Source organism: Herpailurus yagouaroundi, unplaced genomic scaffold (genome assembly GCF_014898765.1).
Source record: "Herpailurus yagouaroundi ecotype Mexico unplaced genomic scaffold, PumYag 166, whole genome shotgun sequence".
Lineage (NCBI taxonomy): Eukaryota > Metazoa > Chordata > Mammalia > Carnivora > Felidae > Herpailurus > Herpailurus yagouaroundi.
Genome location: NW_024412407.1, coordinates 22,018,710 through 22,035,293, shown reverse-complemented (window position 1 = coordinate 22,035,293; position 16,584 = coordinate 22,018,710). Strand labels below are relative to the sequence as shown.

Sequence of the window (16,584 nt, the reverse complement as noted above, 5' to 3'; positions counted from 1 at the left end):
TCACCACACCACACTATTACATTATCATTGACTATATCCCCTGTACTGTGCCTTTTATTCCGGTGACTTATTCCTTCCCTAACTGGAAACCTAGATCTCCTATCCTTCATCCATTTTGCCCATCCCCTCTTTCTCCCTCAGTTTATTCTCTGTACTTACAGATCTGATTCTGCTTTTTGCTTGTGTGTTCATTGGTTTTATTTTAGATTCCACATATGAATGAAATCATGTGGTTTTTATCTTTCTCAGTCGAACCTATTTCACTTGGCATAATGCTAAGTCCATCCATGCTGTTGCAAATGGCACAATCTCATTCTTTTTTATGGCTGTGTAATATTCGTGTGTGTGTGTGTGTGTGTGTGTGTACACATACATACACCACATCTTTGTATCTATTCATCTATCAATGGACACTTAGGTTGCATCCACATCATGGCTACTGTAAATAATGCTGCAATAAAAGTAAGGGTACATATATTGCATATATCTTTTTGAATTAGTGTCTTATTTTTCATTGGGTAAATACCCACTGGTGCAATGATTGGATTATATGGTATTTTTATTTTTAATTTCTTGAGGAACCTCCATACTGTTTTCCACAGTGGCTGTACCAATTAACATTGCTACCAACAGTTCACAAGGGTTCCTTTTTCTCCACATCCTTGTCAACACTTATTTCTTGTCTTTTTGATTTTTGGCTATTTTGACACATGTAAGGCAATATCTCATTGTGGTTTCAAATTGCATTTCCCTGATGATAAGCGATGTTGAGCATCTTATCATGCTGTTCATCTGTATGTCTTCTTTGGAAAAATGTCTACTTATGTTCTCTGCCCATTTTTTAAGTAGATTTCTTTTTTATTTAGAGAGAGAGAAAGAGCACAAGAAGGAGGAAGGGACAAGGGAGAGAGAGAGGGAGGGGGATGGAGAGAGAGAGGAAGAGAATCTTAAGCAGGCTCCATGCTCAGCACAAAGTCGGACATGGGGTTCAATCCCATGACCCTGGGATCATGACCTGAGCCAAAATCAAGAGTCAGATGCACAACTGACTTAGCTGCCCAGGCACCCTGGTCCTCTGCCTACCTTTAATTGGATTATCCAGTTTTTTGGTGCTGAGTTGTATAAGTTCTTTATGTATTTTGGATATTAGCCTCTTAACAGATATATCATTTGCAAATATTTTCCATTCAGTAGGTTGCCTTTGTGTTTTGTTGATGGTTTCCTGTGCTGTTTAAAAGCTTTTTATTTGGGGGCACCTGGGTAGCTCAGTTGGTTGAGTGTCCGAGTTCTTGATTTCAGCTCAGGTCATGATCCCAGGGTCGTGGGATTGAGCACCATGTTGGGCTCTACACTGAGCCTACTTAATATTCTCTCTCTCTCCTTCTGCCCGTCTCCCCTGCTCATGCTCTCTCTCTCTCTCTCTCTCTCTCTCTCTCTCTCTCTGTCTAAAATAAAAGTAAATATAAAAGCATTTTAAAAAATAAATATAAGCCTTTATTTTGATATAATCCCAGTAGTTTATTTTTGCTTTTGTTTCCCTTGTCTTAGGAGACATATGTAGAAAAATATCTACAGCCAATGTCAAAGAAATTACTGCCTGTGTTTTCCTGTAAGATTTTTATAGTTTCAGGTCTCACATCTAAGTCTTTAATTGGAAGAGTCTCTTAAACATGTGCATCGGGTGACATACAAAAGTTTTCAAAGTAGCATTTCTTTTGGTAGCAAATTTTCTTTAAAAACGCTAGAACTTTAAAGAATGAAAATGTCCATCAGCAGTTAACTAGACAAACATGTGCATAAAATGTATTTCAATATATATTAGAAAAAAATCAATGGGTTACAGCTATATATAAACAAGGATGGAGGACAAAAATATACCCAAAACAGACTAAATGAAATATTTTTCATATTTTTTTGTTTTATTTATTTATTTTTTGAGAGGGAGTTTGTGTGTGTGCATGAAAAGGGGAGGGGCAGAAAGAGAATCTCAAGCAGGCTTCATGCCCAGTGTGGAGCCCCATGTAGGGCTCCACCTCATAGATTATGAGATCATGACCTGAGCTGAAATCAAGAGTCAGACACTGAAACAACTGAGCCACCCAAATGCCCCATGTTCCAGAAATACAAATATGTGTGATAAAACCATTAAGAAAAGCAAGGGAATAATCATAAACTCATGAGAATGATTTCTTCTGGGATATGGGGAGGGACTGCAGGGACTCCTTACTGGTAATATTCTATTTCTTAAAGTACGTGTTCATTTCAGTAGAATGTGCTACCTCAAGAGCTACTGAATTTGCCATCACAGAAGGGTGGTTTGGTTTTAAGAAATATCTCATGTGAGGTATTCAGAGAGAAAATAAATATCACACAGGAATTGGACTTGATACCCCTATGAGTATATTTTAACCCTAAGATTTCATAATTCGATATCCATCATAGTCAACAGCATGATATGCTGTACATAAAAACCAATAATAATTATAAGAAGCATTCACTGACTACTGACTTTGGCAGATGCTGTTGGTTGTTCTTTCTTGATAGTAGATTTCATTTTTGTTCTACTATCTATCCTTTCCCACTGTAATTTAGGGGAGGGTATCCTGGAGATTGAGGATCATCTATTACTTAGTCTGAATTAATCTTGTAATCCATTGGTTTAGAGGTAAACATGTGGCCCTGCTTTGGTCAAGTAGACATGAGATAGAACCTACTAAGGGATGCCTGGAAAAGGTTTTCTTGCTCCTAAACAGGAGACTCAGAAATGCATGAAAATCATAGATACCCCTTCCTGGTGTTGTCACGCAGGGGCATAATGTCTAGGACGCTGCTGCCATGATGCAACCATGAAAAGACCAGTCTCGAAATTAAGTCTATTTGTGAATAATTACCACACTGAGAAATGAATGAATTAAAGCTGGAGCCTTACTTCTTGACGTGTTGGTAGATAACATGTCACCTTATTGTTTATATTTTCCCACCGGAGTCCTATTCACTGACACGTCTTGTGCACAGCTTGCTCACTTAATCTTCACAGTATTTCCATGAGCTAAGTGCCATTATTGTGTCCACTGAATAGACTATTAAAAAAACACTTAGGGAATTAAAATAAGTTGCCCAAAGTCACACGTATACTTGGTGGCAAATTCTAGGGTATCTGACCTCAAAACACATGCTCTCAATATCTTATGCATTCAAGGCCATCTTTCTGTGTCTGTAAGGGCTGAGAAGAAAATCCTGATAGACGGGAGTGTTCCATTATCTGGTCACATGTTTTTTCAGGTGGGAGTCAGTGGCGCTGGAGCAGCAGTGTCGGCAGCAACCAAAGAAGCTTCTTGACCTCTGAATCGTAGCTACGACTGTTTGACCTTGAAATCAATAGTCCAGGGGCAGCCTCCGAAGCGTACGCTTCCAGACTTTTCAAAAATACAACTGCTTGTATTAAATCACTTCCTGCTTCAAGTGCCTAAAATTATCACCATTTTCTGAACTGATAAATCCTGTACTCAACAAATAAATAAATAAATTCCAGCTTCATTGACTTATATTCATCTGAAATCCCTAGAAAAATAGATTTATAACCTATACGGAATGCAGTTTTATTTTGAAGGCATCCTCAATCAAACACCTTCTCCTTTCTTACATCAAAACATTGCTTATTAAACTGAGAAGGGAGTACCATGGATATTCACTACGATAGAGGGTCTTTCTCTACTTCTTTCAGTAATTAGGAACTTAAACTTCAGACCAGTGACTCACATCTTTCATGGAACATCTCACCTATACTCTTAACTGATTTTTTGCAAACTTTTACAAAGAGCATAATGCTTTTATCTCTGGTTTAGAGCTGTTCTTTATTTTTAAAAATCCAATGTTCTGGAAGGGGAAGCAACGTTATGTTTATTCTCTAGAACATGTACAAATTATGTATTTGCAAAAGGAAGAGGTATTCCAACCTTGTGAAAGCATAATACATCTCTTATTACCTTTAAATATTATATCAGAAAGCGCAGTCTTACATTAAAGAGCCTGGAATATACCATCAGAAAGACCCAGGTTAAAATCTCAGCTGAGTCACGCAGAGCTGCCTAATAGTGATGAAATCCTTGGGTTTTCTGAGCTCCAGCTGACTCATCCTTAGAAATGTGATCTAACTCTCTCCAAAGTTTGTTGTAACATACAAAATGAGATACCGTGTATGAAAATGTCTGCTTTAAGACTTGATGTATAGCAGGTACTAAATAAATACGAAATGTCCTCATGTCTTAAATATGCTATGGAAGAACTCTACTTCAACAACAACAACAAATCTGGTCATGAAAGAAATTTATATGGAGTAGAAATTCTACATTCTAGTAACTTACATTATAAAATCATAGAAAAAGGTGCTAACAGATTCAGTCAAAAGTTTTGTGCAGATTAGTGGTAAGTAGTCCTGAGACAAGGAACCCACCAGAGGAACTTCCCTTTCCACATGTTGAGGACTCAAATTATTTCCCATTCCATCTTCACCTTTCACTACACAATACTTTGGGTATTCCAACAAACAGAGAAGCTGTGGTAGGCAAACCCTACCTAAATAGTCTACATTCCTACAGATTAAAAAACAACTAAATAAAACACTTGAGGCGCCTGGGTGGCGCAGTCGGTTAAGCGTCCGACTTCAGCCAGGTCACGATCTTGCGGTCCGTGAGTTCGAGCCCCGCGTCAGGCTCTGGGCTGATGGCTCGGAGCCTGGAGCCTGTTTCCGATTCTGTGTCTCCCTCTCTCTCTGCCCCTCCCCCGTTCATGTTCTGTCTCTCTCTGTCCCAAAAATGAATAAACGTTGACAAAAAAAAAAAAACACTAGATAGGCATTTAAGAAATAATATCTTATCGATTATGATGTTGGCATTGGTCTGCTAAGTGTTACCATTAAAATACAGTTTTAAAAAATTTAGATGGTTATTTAGTATTTAGTGAAATGTGAAAACAGCAACTAATTAACCCACTGAAAACTAAAACCTATACAACAGAAGACTTAGAATCACCATCTTACCACTCTTTAAAGCAAATGCAGAATTTTGCTATTTTCATGCTGTCACTAAAGCAGATTGTTCCAGTTAGCTATTTTTATGTATTATATAAGGATATGCAATAAAGAAAGGAATAATTTACAGGTTGGCAGTAAATAGCCACGGTGAATGGTGGTGACAAAACTTCACCTCTTTATTCAAGTCTATGCTTAGGACCCACTCCTTCTGTGTCCATCTCACTCCATCCTATTGTCCTGATTCCTGGACTGTCAGATGTATCGTGAAAAGGAGAGAGAGTGAAAAAGTAAGCAAATGAGCTAAGAAGTGATAGCAATTGGAGAGAACTAATTCCAAAATACAGGTGTATGGAGTTAACTGATTTGGCAAATAAAAAGTTGATGCTATATTACTCAGAATAAAATTTGTCTTTATGAACAACTTTGGCTAGATGGCATATGACTTAAGAAATTGAAAAATCATTATTTCCAAAAATATCTTGAAAACGAACCTCAATTGGCTCTTCACCACCTTTTACTTGACTTTCACCCATTTCTCCATTCTCATAGCTGCTGCTCTTCTCAACCCATAACTCAGATTTTTCTACAGTGAGTCGAAGCTGGTCTAGATCCGCCTTGATCTGCTTGTAGTTATCTACATCTTGATTGGACACCAGCAATTGCACCTGGAAACAGAAAATTCTGAATCCTTAATGTACTTAAGGAAATTCCTTCATTCCTATTTCAATTATGCCAAAAATCCCAGGTCTTTTAAGCTGTTCCTCAGTTGAAGTTTCATGTTTCTAGAATATTTGTGGATATTTTAGATGTATATTGAGCATGAAAACTTACCTGGAGGTATCTGTGAACACTAAGCCAATATATAAAGAATTATAAATTTTTAAAAAGTGAGTCCTAGCAGAGTGCTAAGGAGTAATGTAAAATAAAAGATACCTCAACTCTAGTTTCACTGCTAAAGTTTATTTCTCCAAGAGTCTATGTGATTGAAAAGAGGTAAAAATACAAAAATAAATGGAAGAAAATTCTGATACAGTCTAAACCTCATGGTATAAACTTTGATTTTATTATAATTTATGTGTATTATATGACATATCCAAATATATGTATTATTATGTCTATTTGTTTAGTCTTGGAATTATTTCATATTTTAATAGATTCTTATAAAACTTCCTAATGAAGATCAGCCCTTTATTAAATAAAATAAATATTAGTGAAACACATGTAAGCACTTAGGTATTATTCATGAATAGTCTCAAGATTGATGTCATTCAGATGACAAAGAAAAAGATTCGATCCAAAACAGTTCCTTTCTTTCACCTGTATACATTTTGTGCTATCCAAATTTATCAGTAAAGTCTGGGGTCAAAATAATAGCCGTGGCAACAAGATTCCTAATATGGTATTACCACCCAGCACCTTCCTAAATCTTTGTGCCTGTCATTTACATTAAAGATATTAACTGAAAATCACTCGTGGGGAACTCTTTCTAAAATAGATCATGTCTTGGCTTAAGACAAGGCCACATCTATCTTTAAAAATAGAAAGCATCTCCAGGAAAAGCCTCACAGTCTCATTAACTCTGCAACCATGAAGTCAGGTTGGATGTTATAGACAACATTTTCAGAGCTTCCGCTCTGGCACCATTGAGGGGCTACTCAATCTTACCTGTTTAAATGCCTGTAAAACTTCGGCTCTCTGGCTAAAGTGCTTGAACAGTAGTTGCAGGGCCCCTGATAGCAGAGGCGGGTAGTCGTGCATGATCAGATGAATGAGGACCCGTAAAAATGTCCTGCCTCCTTCATCATCAAGTTGAACTGGATTTTTCTCCTTTCTATAAAACCAACAATAATTTTACAATAGCTTATATTTACATAAAATCTATTCATAAGTGGTATTCAAATTATGTATACATTCTCAGAGCTATATATTCCTTTCCTCCCCAAAAAACTGGAAAATAAAAAGCAAAATAATTTTACACTTTTCTTCCCCCCCCCTCATGTAACTGATCAAGAAACAAAGCACAAAGAAAAGCTTATGTATGTGTCCACGAAAAGCAGGGGTGACCAACCCTCCAAATATGTCCGAGATGGAGGGGGGTTCCCAGAACAGAAGACTTTTCAGAGCTCGTACTGGGAAGGTACGAGGCCAACCAGGATGAGTTGCTCACTTCGACACAGACAAAGGCTAGAAACCTAAATTGATCCAAAAAATCTTGACTCTAGCACTGAGAAGAGATACTAGGAGGGATGTACAGCAACAGCTGACTTTCCCCAGAACCCTAGAGACCCCTCCACGACAGGTAGTGACAGCTGGGAGAAGGACAAGGGCGTACACCCACACACACACATGTGGACACAATCACCAGAGCTGCTCTGGGTTTTGCTATACTCAGACACTGGGCAAGACCGCACTGGAGGAAGAGGTCCATTTATTTCAAGGTGAAAAATCATACACTGATTTATTATCTATCTCTTCTCGGGAATAATGAAATACTTGACTAGGAAAACACAACAATAACAACAACAAAATCCACCAAAACAACATGAAAACAAAGCTAAGCCAAATGTTCACTAGAGATAAAAATCCTTTTTGGTTCCCTTGATTCTTCATTCTTGTTTGTCTTTCTAACCAAAGAAAATGCAACAAAGGGCTTAGTGTGAAATTTGTTTAGTTTCTCATGGCAAACCTATAACAGAAATGAATGCTAGAAACTCAGTAAGTTGTAGCTTAGACATTTCAGGTTCATTTTTTTTTCCTTTACTTTTCTTTTTTACTGCTATTAGTTTTCATTTCTGAAAAGGAAAGAAGCAACTTTAAAACAATAAACGTCGGGGCTCCCAGTAACAAAGGAGGGTAGCCATGCCAGAGGCATGTTTTCTTTAATCATGGATATTTCCAACAGGCAGCAAATAGCTTTATTTCTCACAAATAGTTAATGATAACATTGAAAGAAGTTACTTCCTTGCCTCAAACTTTTTTAGATTCAGGCAAGCGATGTTTTGCAAGACACAGCGCTACTGATACCAGGGGACTTAAAGGGCATTCGCGTGCTGTCATTATTTGAGGGAAGAAAAGCAAAAAGAATTCAGGGAAAAGTTCAATACACTGATCTCATCTCTCTTGTCTTTTTCCCCCTGGCCTACCTAAAAGAAAAGCTAGGCTTTCCTCTTCTACAGTAAATTAGCAGCTTCATTTCTGGCAGAAATTATGTTGCCAACAATAAAGGATCTAAAATTAAATAAATGTCGGGAGGTAAACAATAGCAAAGTATCAATAAAATTCTAAGCAAAAATCGTATTCACAAGATAAAGCCACAGACGTGTTACTATACCTTCCAGCAAACATCGTTTCTGCCTGAGCTGCGATTTCATCTATATCAGGAACAATCGCTACAAAGACAAAGGGTAAAATCCATTCTTTATCTTATCATAACTAGGAGTCACAATATTTATATTGATATTAGCACACCTAAAAATATTTTGCCTTCATTCCTTCCTGCCAGGAAAAGTCAACAGTTTAAAAAGCCGCAATATAATTTCACTTACATATCAACGTTTTAAACAAAGTTTACATTTTGAAACATATATTGCTACAAAGATATATTTAGATCAGAAAGCACCATTTACAAAGTTGCATCATCTGTATAAACATATATATATGCATCAGCTACACACACACACACACACACACACACACACACACTTATATAATTTAACTGGGTGATGACGTGGAAGGACGTTTTTAAAATATGTTTTTTAAAGAATCAAAATATAGCAGTAATGAACCTTGTAACTGTTACGGTATTTCCAAACAACATGGTCCTTTCAGACATGCTCCTCTTCTACAATTCCATCCCTTCTTCTTATGGGACATTAATTTTTTTTATGTGAACCAATCATGATTCCTCACCCATCCTCACAACCAATATTTTGAAGATATCTTTCTTAAAATAACACATTTAAATAAGTACATTATTTATTTCTCATCTCCAAAGCACAAAACAAAACAAAGCAGAGAAAGAAAGAAAGAAAGAAAGAAAGAAAGAAAGAAAGAAAGAAAGAGAAAAAAGGAAAAAAAATTCTCCCCAGAAAGCTCTCTCTTCCAGACTCAACCAATGAAAGAGATCAGGTAAATCAGAAAGAACTGGTTTTCTGGGGGTTCCCTCCCATACTTTACTGACACTTGGAGCTTCTATTTCCAGAAGTCTGGCTTCTGAGAGCCAATAATTTTTATGGTACTGTCAATGCAACCACCAGCTAGGCTCTCTGGTTCAGCCACGTGACTCCTGGAAATGGCCCTCTGGGGTTCTATACTTCTGGGAAACATAAAAACAATACTGTTGCAAATGTACCAGAAGTGACTTCTCACGTAGGCAAACTTAACCCATCTACAGAGGCATGCTGCCTTCTGGATGGTTCTAAGGAGTCAGAGAGCAGGACATTGGTCTATCACTCATTTTTTTTTTAATTTTTTTTAACGTTTATTTATTTTTGAGACAGAGAGAGACAGAGCATGAACAGGGGAGGGGCAGAGAGAGAGGGAGACACAGAATCGGAAGCAGGTTCCAGGCTCTGAGTTGTCAGCACAGAGCCTGACACGGGGCTCGAACTCACGGACCGCGAGATCATGACCTGAGCTGAAGTCGGACGCTTAACCGACTGAGCCACCCAGGCACCCCGGTCTACCACTCATTTTAACTACACACTTACAATCACAGAATCATTCCTTCCAAATCGGATGACAGGGAAAAAAGAGGAGGTTCCCTGACACTTTCATACTGGTTGCGATTAGAAGAACAGTTCGTATTTGTACACAAATCTGATCCTCAGAAAAAGAATTCAGTCACCTGGCTAAATCTTTAATACAGTAGTTTCTAGACTGCTGTTACTGGCCTGACCTATTCAGAAACATGGAAATGTAGTATTTCTTAGGTTTCATAAGGTATTCTCTACAGTCACAAAATTTTTACAGTAATTCTTACGTTTTCTTCACTATGCTCCTACACATGGAGATAAGAGTGGTTTTCATTCTTACATTTTTAAACGTGAAAAATTGACATACGGTACCAGTTCATAACCATGCAAAGTAAGTGCACGCACACACACACATCACCACCCTCATTCAGACCTTTGGGAGATACCATGTCTTTGTTCTTGAGCTGGGCAACAGCTTCCTAAAAATCACCTTTCTTCCCGAAAGCTACATTTCACACTGCTCTTTGAACAAGCAAAAAAGTCTCCCTTGGACTTTCACCAACACGGTATGGTGCTTATTACAAGATTCAGGCCCTGAAACTGGAGAGACCTCTGAGGGAATCCCTCCTCCACTACTTTTGTGACCTTTAGGCAGTAATTTAACCCATCTGACCTCGGTTTTCTTATCTGTAAAGTGGCACATAAACAGTACCTCTCCCTCATCGAATTGTGAAGGCTACAAAATTAACTGCATTCTGAGGACTTAGCACCAAGTAACTGCAAACATCCTCCAAGACGTTCTAGGCTTTGTCTCAGTTCCTTCATGTCATTGGTGGATATGGTTTCTGCATTTGTGTCTCCTAGGAATATTACTATGTCTTAAAATATGAATGCTACGGGGTAAATATTGTCACAAAGGAGGTACCTGATGGTAGTAATGTATCTGGAGAGCCACTGGCAGATGCTTCAGCGTTTTCATTGTTCTCTCCAAATTCCTTCTTATATATTGACAGCATATATGAGATCCTATAATCCAGTCTGACACTCAGGATAAACTACAAAAGAGCATTAAAAACAAAGTTTTATTAGCATCATGTTTAAAACGACAGTTTATTACACCAAGAACAACGTAACTATTAACATTTCACATGAACTAATTACAAATCTCAGCTCTTAACACTCCAGTTGCATACATGCTCATCAGCCATAAAGCTAACAAGAGTGATGCATTTCCATTAGCCAATGTCAGTAAAATCCCAAAGCAGTTTTTTAGGAAAAAGAAACGATTCCTCCATGATTACTCTGAATATTCCAGACCAAGGTATCCAATGAGTCTGGATGAAGAGGTAATGATGACTATTTCACTGAGCATTTTGTGGAGGTAACATTGGCTCTGGGAGGAGACTGCTGGTGCTGTGATTTTCATTCACGCACAGAGAGGCTAAACTTCCAGGTACTATAGTGTGGATTCTGGCGCTACCACAATCAGTTTGGGATCTAGGCTACAAAAGGACAGCTGAGGAAGCAGCATCCAAATTTACCATGGATTAGCTTCATTGGTGCTTGCTTTCCCTTGGATTGTGTTGTTGACCTTGCCTCCTTAACTAACACGTTGAGAGACACTAAGGGAATAAGACAATAAGGTTCCTGCCTGTGCTGGGTACTACGAAGAATGCAAACACTTGAAACCCCTGCTCTCAAGAAGCCTATGCCTGAATTGGGAAAACAAAATATAGCATGGTTAACATAATTATAAAATTATCGAGGGGAGCCTGGATGGCTCAGTCAGTTAAGCATCCAACTTCGGCTCAGGTCATGATTTCACAGTTCGTGAATTCAAGCTCTGTGTCGGGTTCTGTGCTGACAGCTCAGAACCTGGAGCCTGCTTCAGATTCTATGTCTCCTTCTCTGCCCCTCCCCTGCTCATGCTCTGTCTTTCTCTGTCTCTCAAAAATAAATAAAAACGTTAAAAAAAGTGTCAAGAACTAAATCAGGCTGCACAGACTTCAGTGGAGATCAGAGAAAGAAAAAGTATGTGCTACAGATTTCTGAGTGGAGAAGGGAAACAATAAAGAAGTGGTTTAATACGAGGCTCCCTTCCATCCCAGCTTGCCTGAAATAAGCCTAGTTTAAGCTTTTGTTGCAGTAAAATTACTATTAGTGCCCCCTACACTCTCAAAAGAGCCTCGTTTGGACAGTAAACAATAATGGACATGTATGGTACCATCTGACCTGATCTCCTACCATTTCTGTGACTCCTGTATCACACCCCTCCCTCCCTGGTCCTTCCCCCCTCCCTTCTTGCATTCTCCCTCTCACACTGCTCTGTTCCAATAGCACCGGATATTTCTTTCTTGCCTTCTCACATTTGTTCAGTGTCCACTTTACCTTGAAAATTCTCTTCCACCCAGAACAACTAGCCTTTGAGATACCCTCCAAGATCCAGTTTAAATCCCTTTTCTAAAGAAGCTTTCCCTGGTTCCCCAATCCAAACCAACCGTTCTCTTTTTTTGCTCACCCAACCCATTATTTACACCTATCTGTCTCTTGGCTACCTAATACATCTATTATTTATTCTCTGTCTCTCTGTCTCTGTCTCTCTCTCTCCTCTGCTAGCCATCTATGCTCCTTATGGGCAACAAACATGCTTCATGTGAATAAACATTTGCTAAGCCAGGTACTAAGAAAGGTACCTGAGGGTACAAAAAAGTTGCCAAGGATATAAGACCTGCCTTTGAAGAGCATATAACATAGAAGGGTAACAAACACCAAAGAGTCTCTTTTACGAGCATGTGGTGAGTGCTACAATACATACATACAGGTTGAATGGATTCTAGTTAAGGGGATTTCAAAACAGGGGACGGATTGTGGGAAAACAGGCTGAGAGGGGGCCATTGGATTTGGTAGCCTTGAGCAGAAGGGTGGGGACAGAAACTGATTGCAGGTGCTTGAAAGGAAGGGTTTAAAAAAAAAAACTACGTAAAGAACAAATTAATAAGACACTAATTGGTGAAACACATTACATTTTCGTTGAAGATTAGTGCTCACAGACTTGTATTTTATTTTATTTTTTTAAATGTTTGTTTATTTTGAAAGAGAGAGAAAGGGAGTGAGCAGGAGAGGAGCAGAGAGAGTGTGAGACAGAGAATCCCAAACAGGCTCTGCAGTGTAAACACGGAGCCCGACGCAGTGCTCGAAATCACGAACCATGAGATAGTGACCTGAGCCAAAACCAAGAGTTGGACGCTTAACCCACTGAGCCATCCCAGCACCCCTAGATTTTTATTTATAAATAGAACCAAAATAAAAACTTTCATCTTCCAATATATTTAATTGTGAAACATAAATGGAAGGTAGGAAAGGGGCAAAGGGAAGAATAAAAACAAATGCAGAGAAAGATAGTTGAGAGAGGGCCAAAGATAGAGAGAGAGAATGAGAGAGAGAAATAAAAAGAGAGATACATAAAATATGGGGAAAAGAAAGGAAGACCCTGTAAGGAGGAAGAGCTGGCAGGAAGCAGGAGACTTGCGGAAGGAATGTAGCTACAAAGAAATTCTTGAAGAGGTGTTCTAAGAAAGAAACGTATTCAAGAGCAGCACATAGGAACGCAGACAGAGTGAAGCAGACCCAGACACGGAACACAAAAATCAGAGTGAGGAAAGAGTTTCAACAAGAAATACATTAAAAGCCCGAAAGAGGCAACAAAGAAAGGTCAGCCCTAATCTGTCCCACCGCAGTAGTATCTCCATCTCATCATTTTTGAGCTGTTAGAGAATGTTTTTCAAACGCTGATCTTCTGTAACTGGGGCTAAAATGAGGTCACATATTTTACAGGTTGTCCAGTGAGTAGGATGATGTTAAGCTATGGGCCCATTAGATCCGCAGGTCAGGTGATCACTACCTTTCTCAGTTTAAGAAGAGGAGAACTAAGTGATTTTTCAGGGTCATGAACACAGGGTTGGGAGGCCTGCCAATATTTCTCAGGATTCAGCCTTTGGAATTCCTGGAGGAAATGTGAAACCCTTTATGATTATAAATCTAATTACTTTAAATAAAAATGTACAGACCCTTCCAGGACTACTAACCCACTTCTGGTAGTTCAGTCTACATTAAATTATGATGAAAGACCTAGTAAATTGTATCCAGAATCTTAATAGACCCTTGAAAACTCCAGGCTCCATTCTCCAAATCTGGAATAAATGCTATAATTAAAGTATCATAAAACTACTTTCCAAACTTAAAAATATATATAAGAATTCACAGCTACAGTAAAAGGGAATTTATTCACTAAACCAGGGGGAATAAAATAATAATTTATCTCCTTTAAATTCACAGAGCTAGGTATTAGACTATGTTAATTTTAAATATATATATTATTCCTAGCCTCAAAAGCACAAAGATAGTCACTTATATAAAATACAAAAACCAATTATTAACATTTTGCTAATAATAAATAAAATTTTATTGCAGTTTCTTGCTACAGTGATAAACCTGGATACCCAGAATTACATATCCAATTCAATTAAAAATAGAAATAGAGTTAGAATTCAATCTCAAGTTTGCCTGCTCTGTAATCCTTAAATGAAGGTAAAATGAAATCAGGGTCAATGCTAAATGAGAAAATGCATATGAAAGAGGTTTTGTCAACCTCAAAGCACTCCACAATTGTTAGATATCACCATTAATACATTTAATGGAAATGAACAAATGTAATTAATATGTTAAATAGTGTCATTAACTTAAAAGAAAGAAATTAGATCAATAGCATTTCAGAGTATTTCCACAGTGATGTGGAACAAAGTCTGTTAAGAAAGTTAAACCAAGAAGCTCAATTAGGTATTTGTCACTTTGCTTCCATTATGCAGCATACCTGTAAAATCTCAATAATCTTCAGTTTGGTGTCCATCACGGTCACGTCCTCAGGCTCTACAGGGCTTCCTTGCTTGCTGGGGTGGATGCTGGGCTGAACGTCAGGCACACTCATGGGGAAGATAGAGCCTCTACTGAGTACCATTTGGGTCATCATCTCTCCCACCCCATGGATGGTTCTCATGACATTGTTTCCTAGCAAAAGAAAAGCCCTTAAGTCAATACACACAACACCTGGGGAAACAGATGTAATATCCAGTTGGTCAAAACCAGACTGGAAACATGACAGGAAAAGTAATGAGATAAGAAAGAATAGCATCAACACTGTTCTGGCTCTTTCCTTACAAACATAGGGAAGGTCCTGACAGACGCATTTCAAACTGACAGATTTTAAAAATGAAAGTTTACTTTTCTCAGAAAATGCTTTCAAATGAGGTACCAAGGATGAGTTGTGGTAGCTCTGATGACATCCAAGGCAGGTCCTTCTGGCAAACAGTAAGTCCTCTCAACTGTCACATCAATAAGCTCTAACTTTTATAATAATGTGAAAGAACCCTACGATAAATGAGTTACATGAAAACATGTAAGTGGTGACTAGCATCCTAATCCTACTCTCAAACCAAGGACTTCATAGTTTTGTTTTCATAGTGCTTGTGAGGAGGATTGTTATAACCTCATTTTAAGAAAAAGACAGTTTCGGGGCGCCTGGGTGGCGCAGTCGGTTAAGCGTCCGGCTTCAGCCAGGTCACGATCTCGCGGTCTGGGTGTTCGAGCCCGCGTCAGGCTCTGGGCTGATGGCTCAGAGCCTGGAGCCTGTTTCCGATTCTGTGTCTCCCTCTCTCTCTGCCCCTCCCCCGTTCATGCTCTGTCTCTCTCTGTCCCAAAAATAAAAAAAATAAAAAAAAAGGTTGAAAGAAAAAGACAGTTTCATCTGGGGAAGAAGCATGTATTTGCCGATACACTTCCCATTCCTTCAACCCATTTGAATAAAAAAATCATTATTCAAAATCCACAAAAAGCAATTATGTTTGAGGGAATCACAAAAACAATTTAGTGACAAACATGATCATTTTCGGGACATCTGGGTGGCTCAGTCAGTTAAGTGTCCGACTTTGGCTCAGGTCATGATCTCACAGTCTGTGGGTTCAAGCCCCGTGTCGGGCTCTGTGCTGACAGCTCAGAGTCTGGAGTCTGCTTCAGATTCTGTGTCTCCCTCTCTCTGCCCCTCCCACTGCTCACACTCTGTCTCTCTCTCTCTCTCTCTCTCTCTCTCAAAAATAAATAAGCATTAAAATTTTCTTTTAAATTATCATTTTTAAAAAGGCATCACCCTCTTTCTACATCTTCTGTGTTTGACTTCTCATTCATTTGTCCTCCAGTAAAATTGCATGTACACTCATTCCTTCACTGAGCATGAGCAGCTGTACCAAAGCAACCTCCTGACACTGCTCCAATTTATTTTCTCCAGCCTGACTGCTGTTTCTCACTTCTCAGTTCCTACAACAGGCAGGAAGGATTCAAAAGAACAATTGTCTACTTTTCTTTCAAAACAGTGGTCTTTACTTCATGTATGTTCATGGAACTTTGCCTCAGGCAAAGGCCTAAGAATCTAGCAAATAATTTTCCTTTCCCTAAGAGTCTCAGGGTATATACCAGGGAATAAATAAACACACACACACACACACACACACACACACACACACACACACACATACACGTACACCAGGAGAAAGGGAAATGGAAATAAGATGGGATGAGATAAAACTCTCAGCTCTAATTGAAGAGTATAATCTGTTGGAATATCTACATGATTGGAAGGCAAACCAATAAAGAAAAGGAAAATATTTAAAGGATGACCCCCAAAAACTCTTGATGGTCTTGTGCAGACCAACCCGCAATTATCATCAGGCCACTAGTAATCACTGTGAAAAGTGAAATCCCTTTTAAAACTTATTATCTTATCCATAAATGAAAAAAATACATATAGTA

At 38.5% G+C, this 16,584-nt stretch overlaps 1 protein-coding gene across 5 annotated transcripts in view; it reads right to left on the bottom strand.

Moving 5' to 3' along the window:
* The window catches only part of ITPR2 (inositol 1,4,5-trisphosphate receptor type 2), a 509,643-nt gene that overhangs the window by 305,280 nt on the left and 187,779 nt on the right, over nt 1-16,584 (bottom strand). For all 5 annotated transcript variants that reach the window (XM_040488608.1, XM_040488604.1, XM_040488605.1 and 2 more), the window contains 5 exons: nt 14,597-14,790; nt 10,652-10,781; nt 8,364-8,421; nt 6,698-6,863; nt 5,524-5,697 (listed from right to left, as the gene is read on the bottom strand). In XM_040488608.1, coding sequence (XP_040344542.1) covers nt 5,524-5,697; nt 6,698-6,863; nt 8,364-8,421; nt 10,652-10,781; nt 14,597-14,790 — 722 coding nt within the window. The remainder of the gene's footprint in view (nt 1-5,523; nt 5,698-6,697; nt 6,864-8,363; nt 8,422-10,651; nt 10,782-14,596; nt 14,791-16,584) is intronic.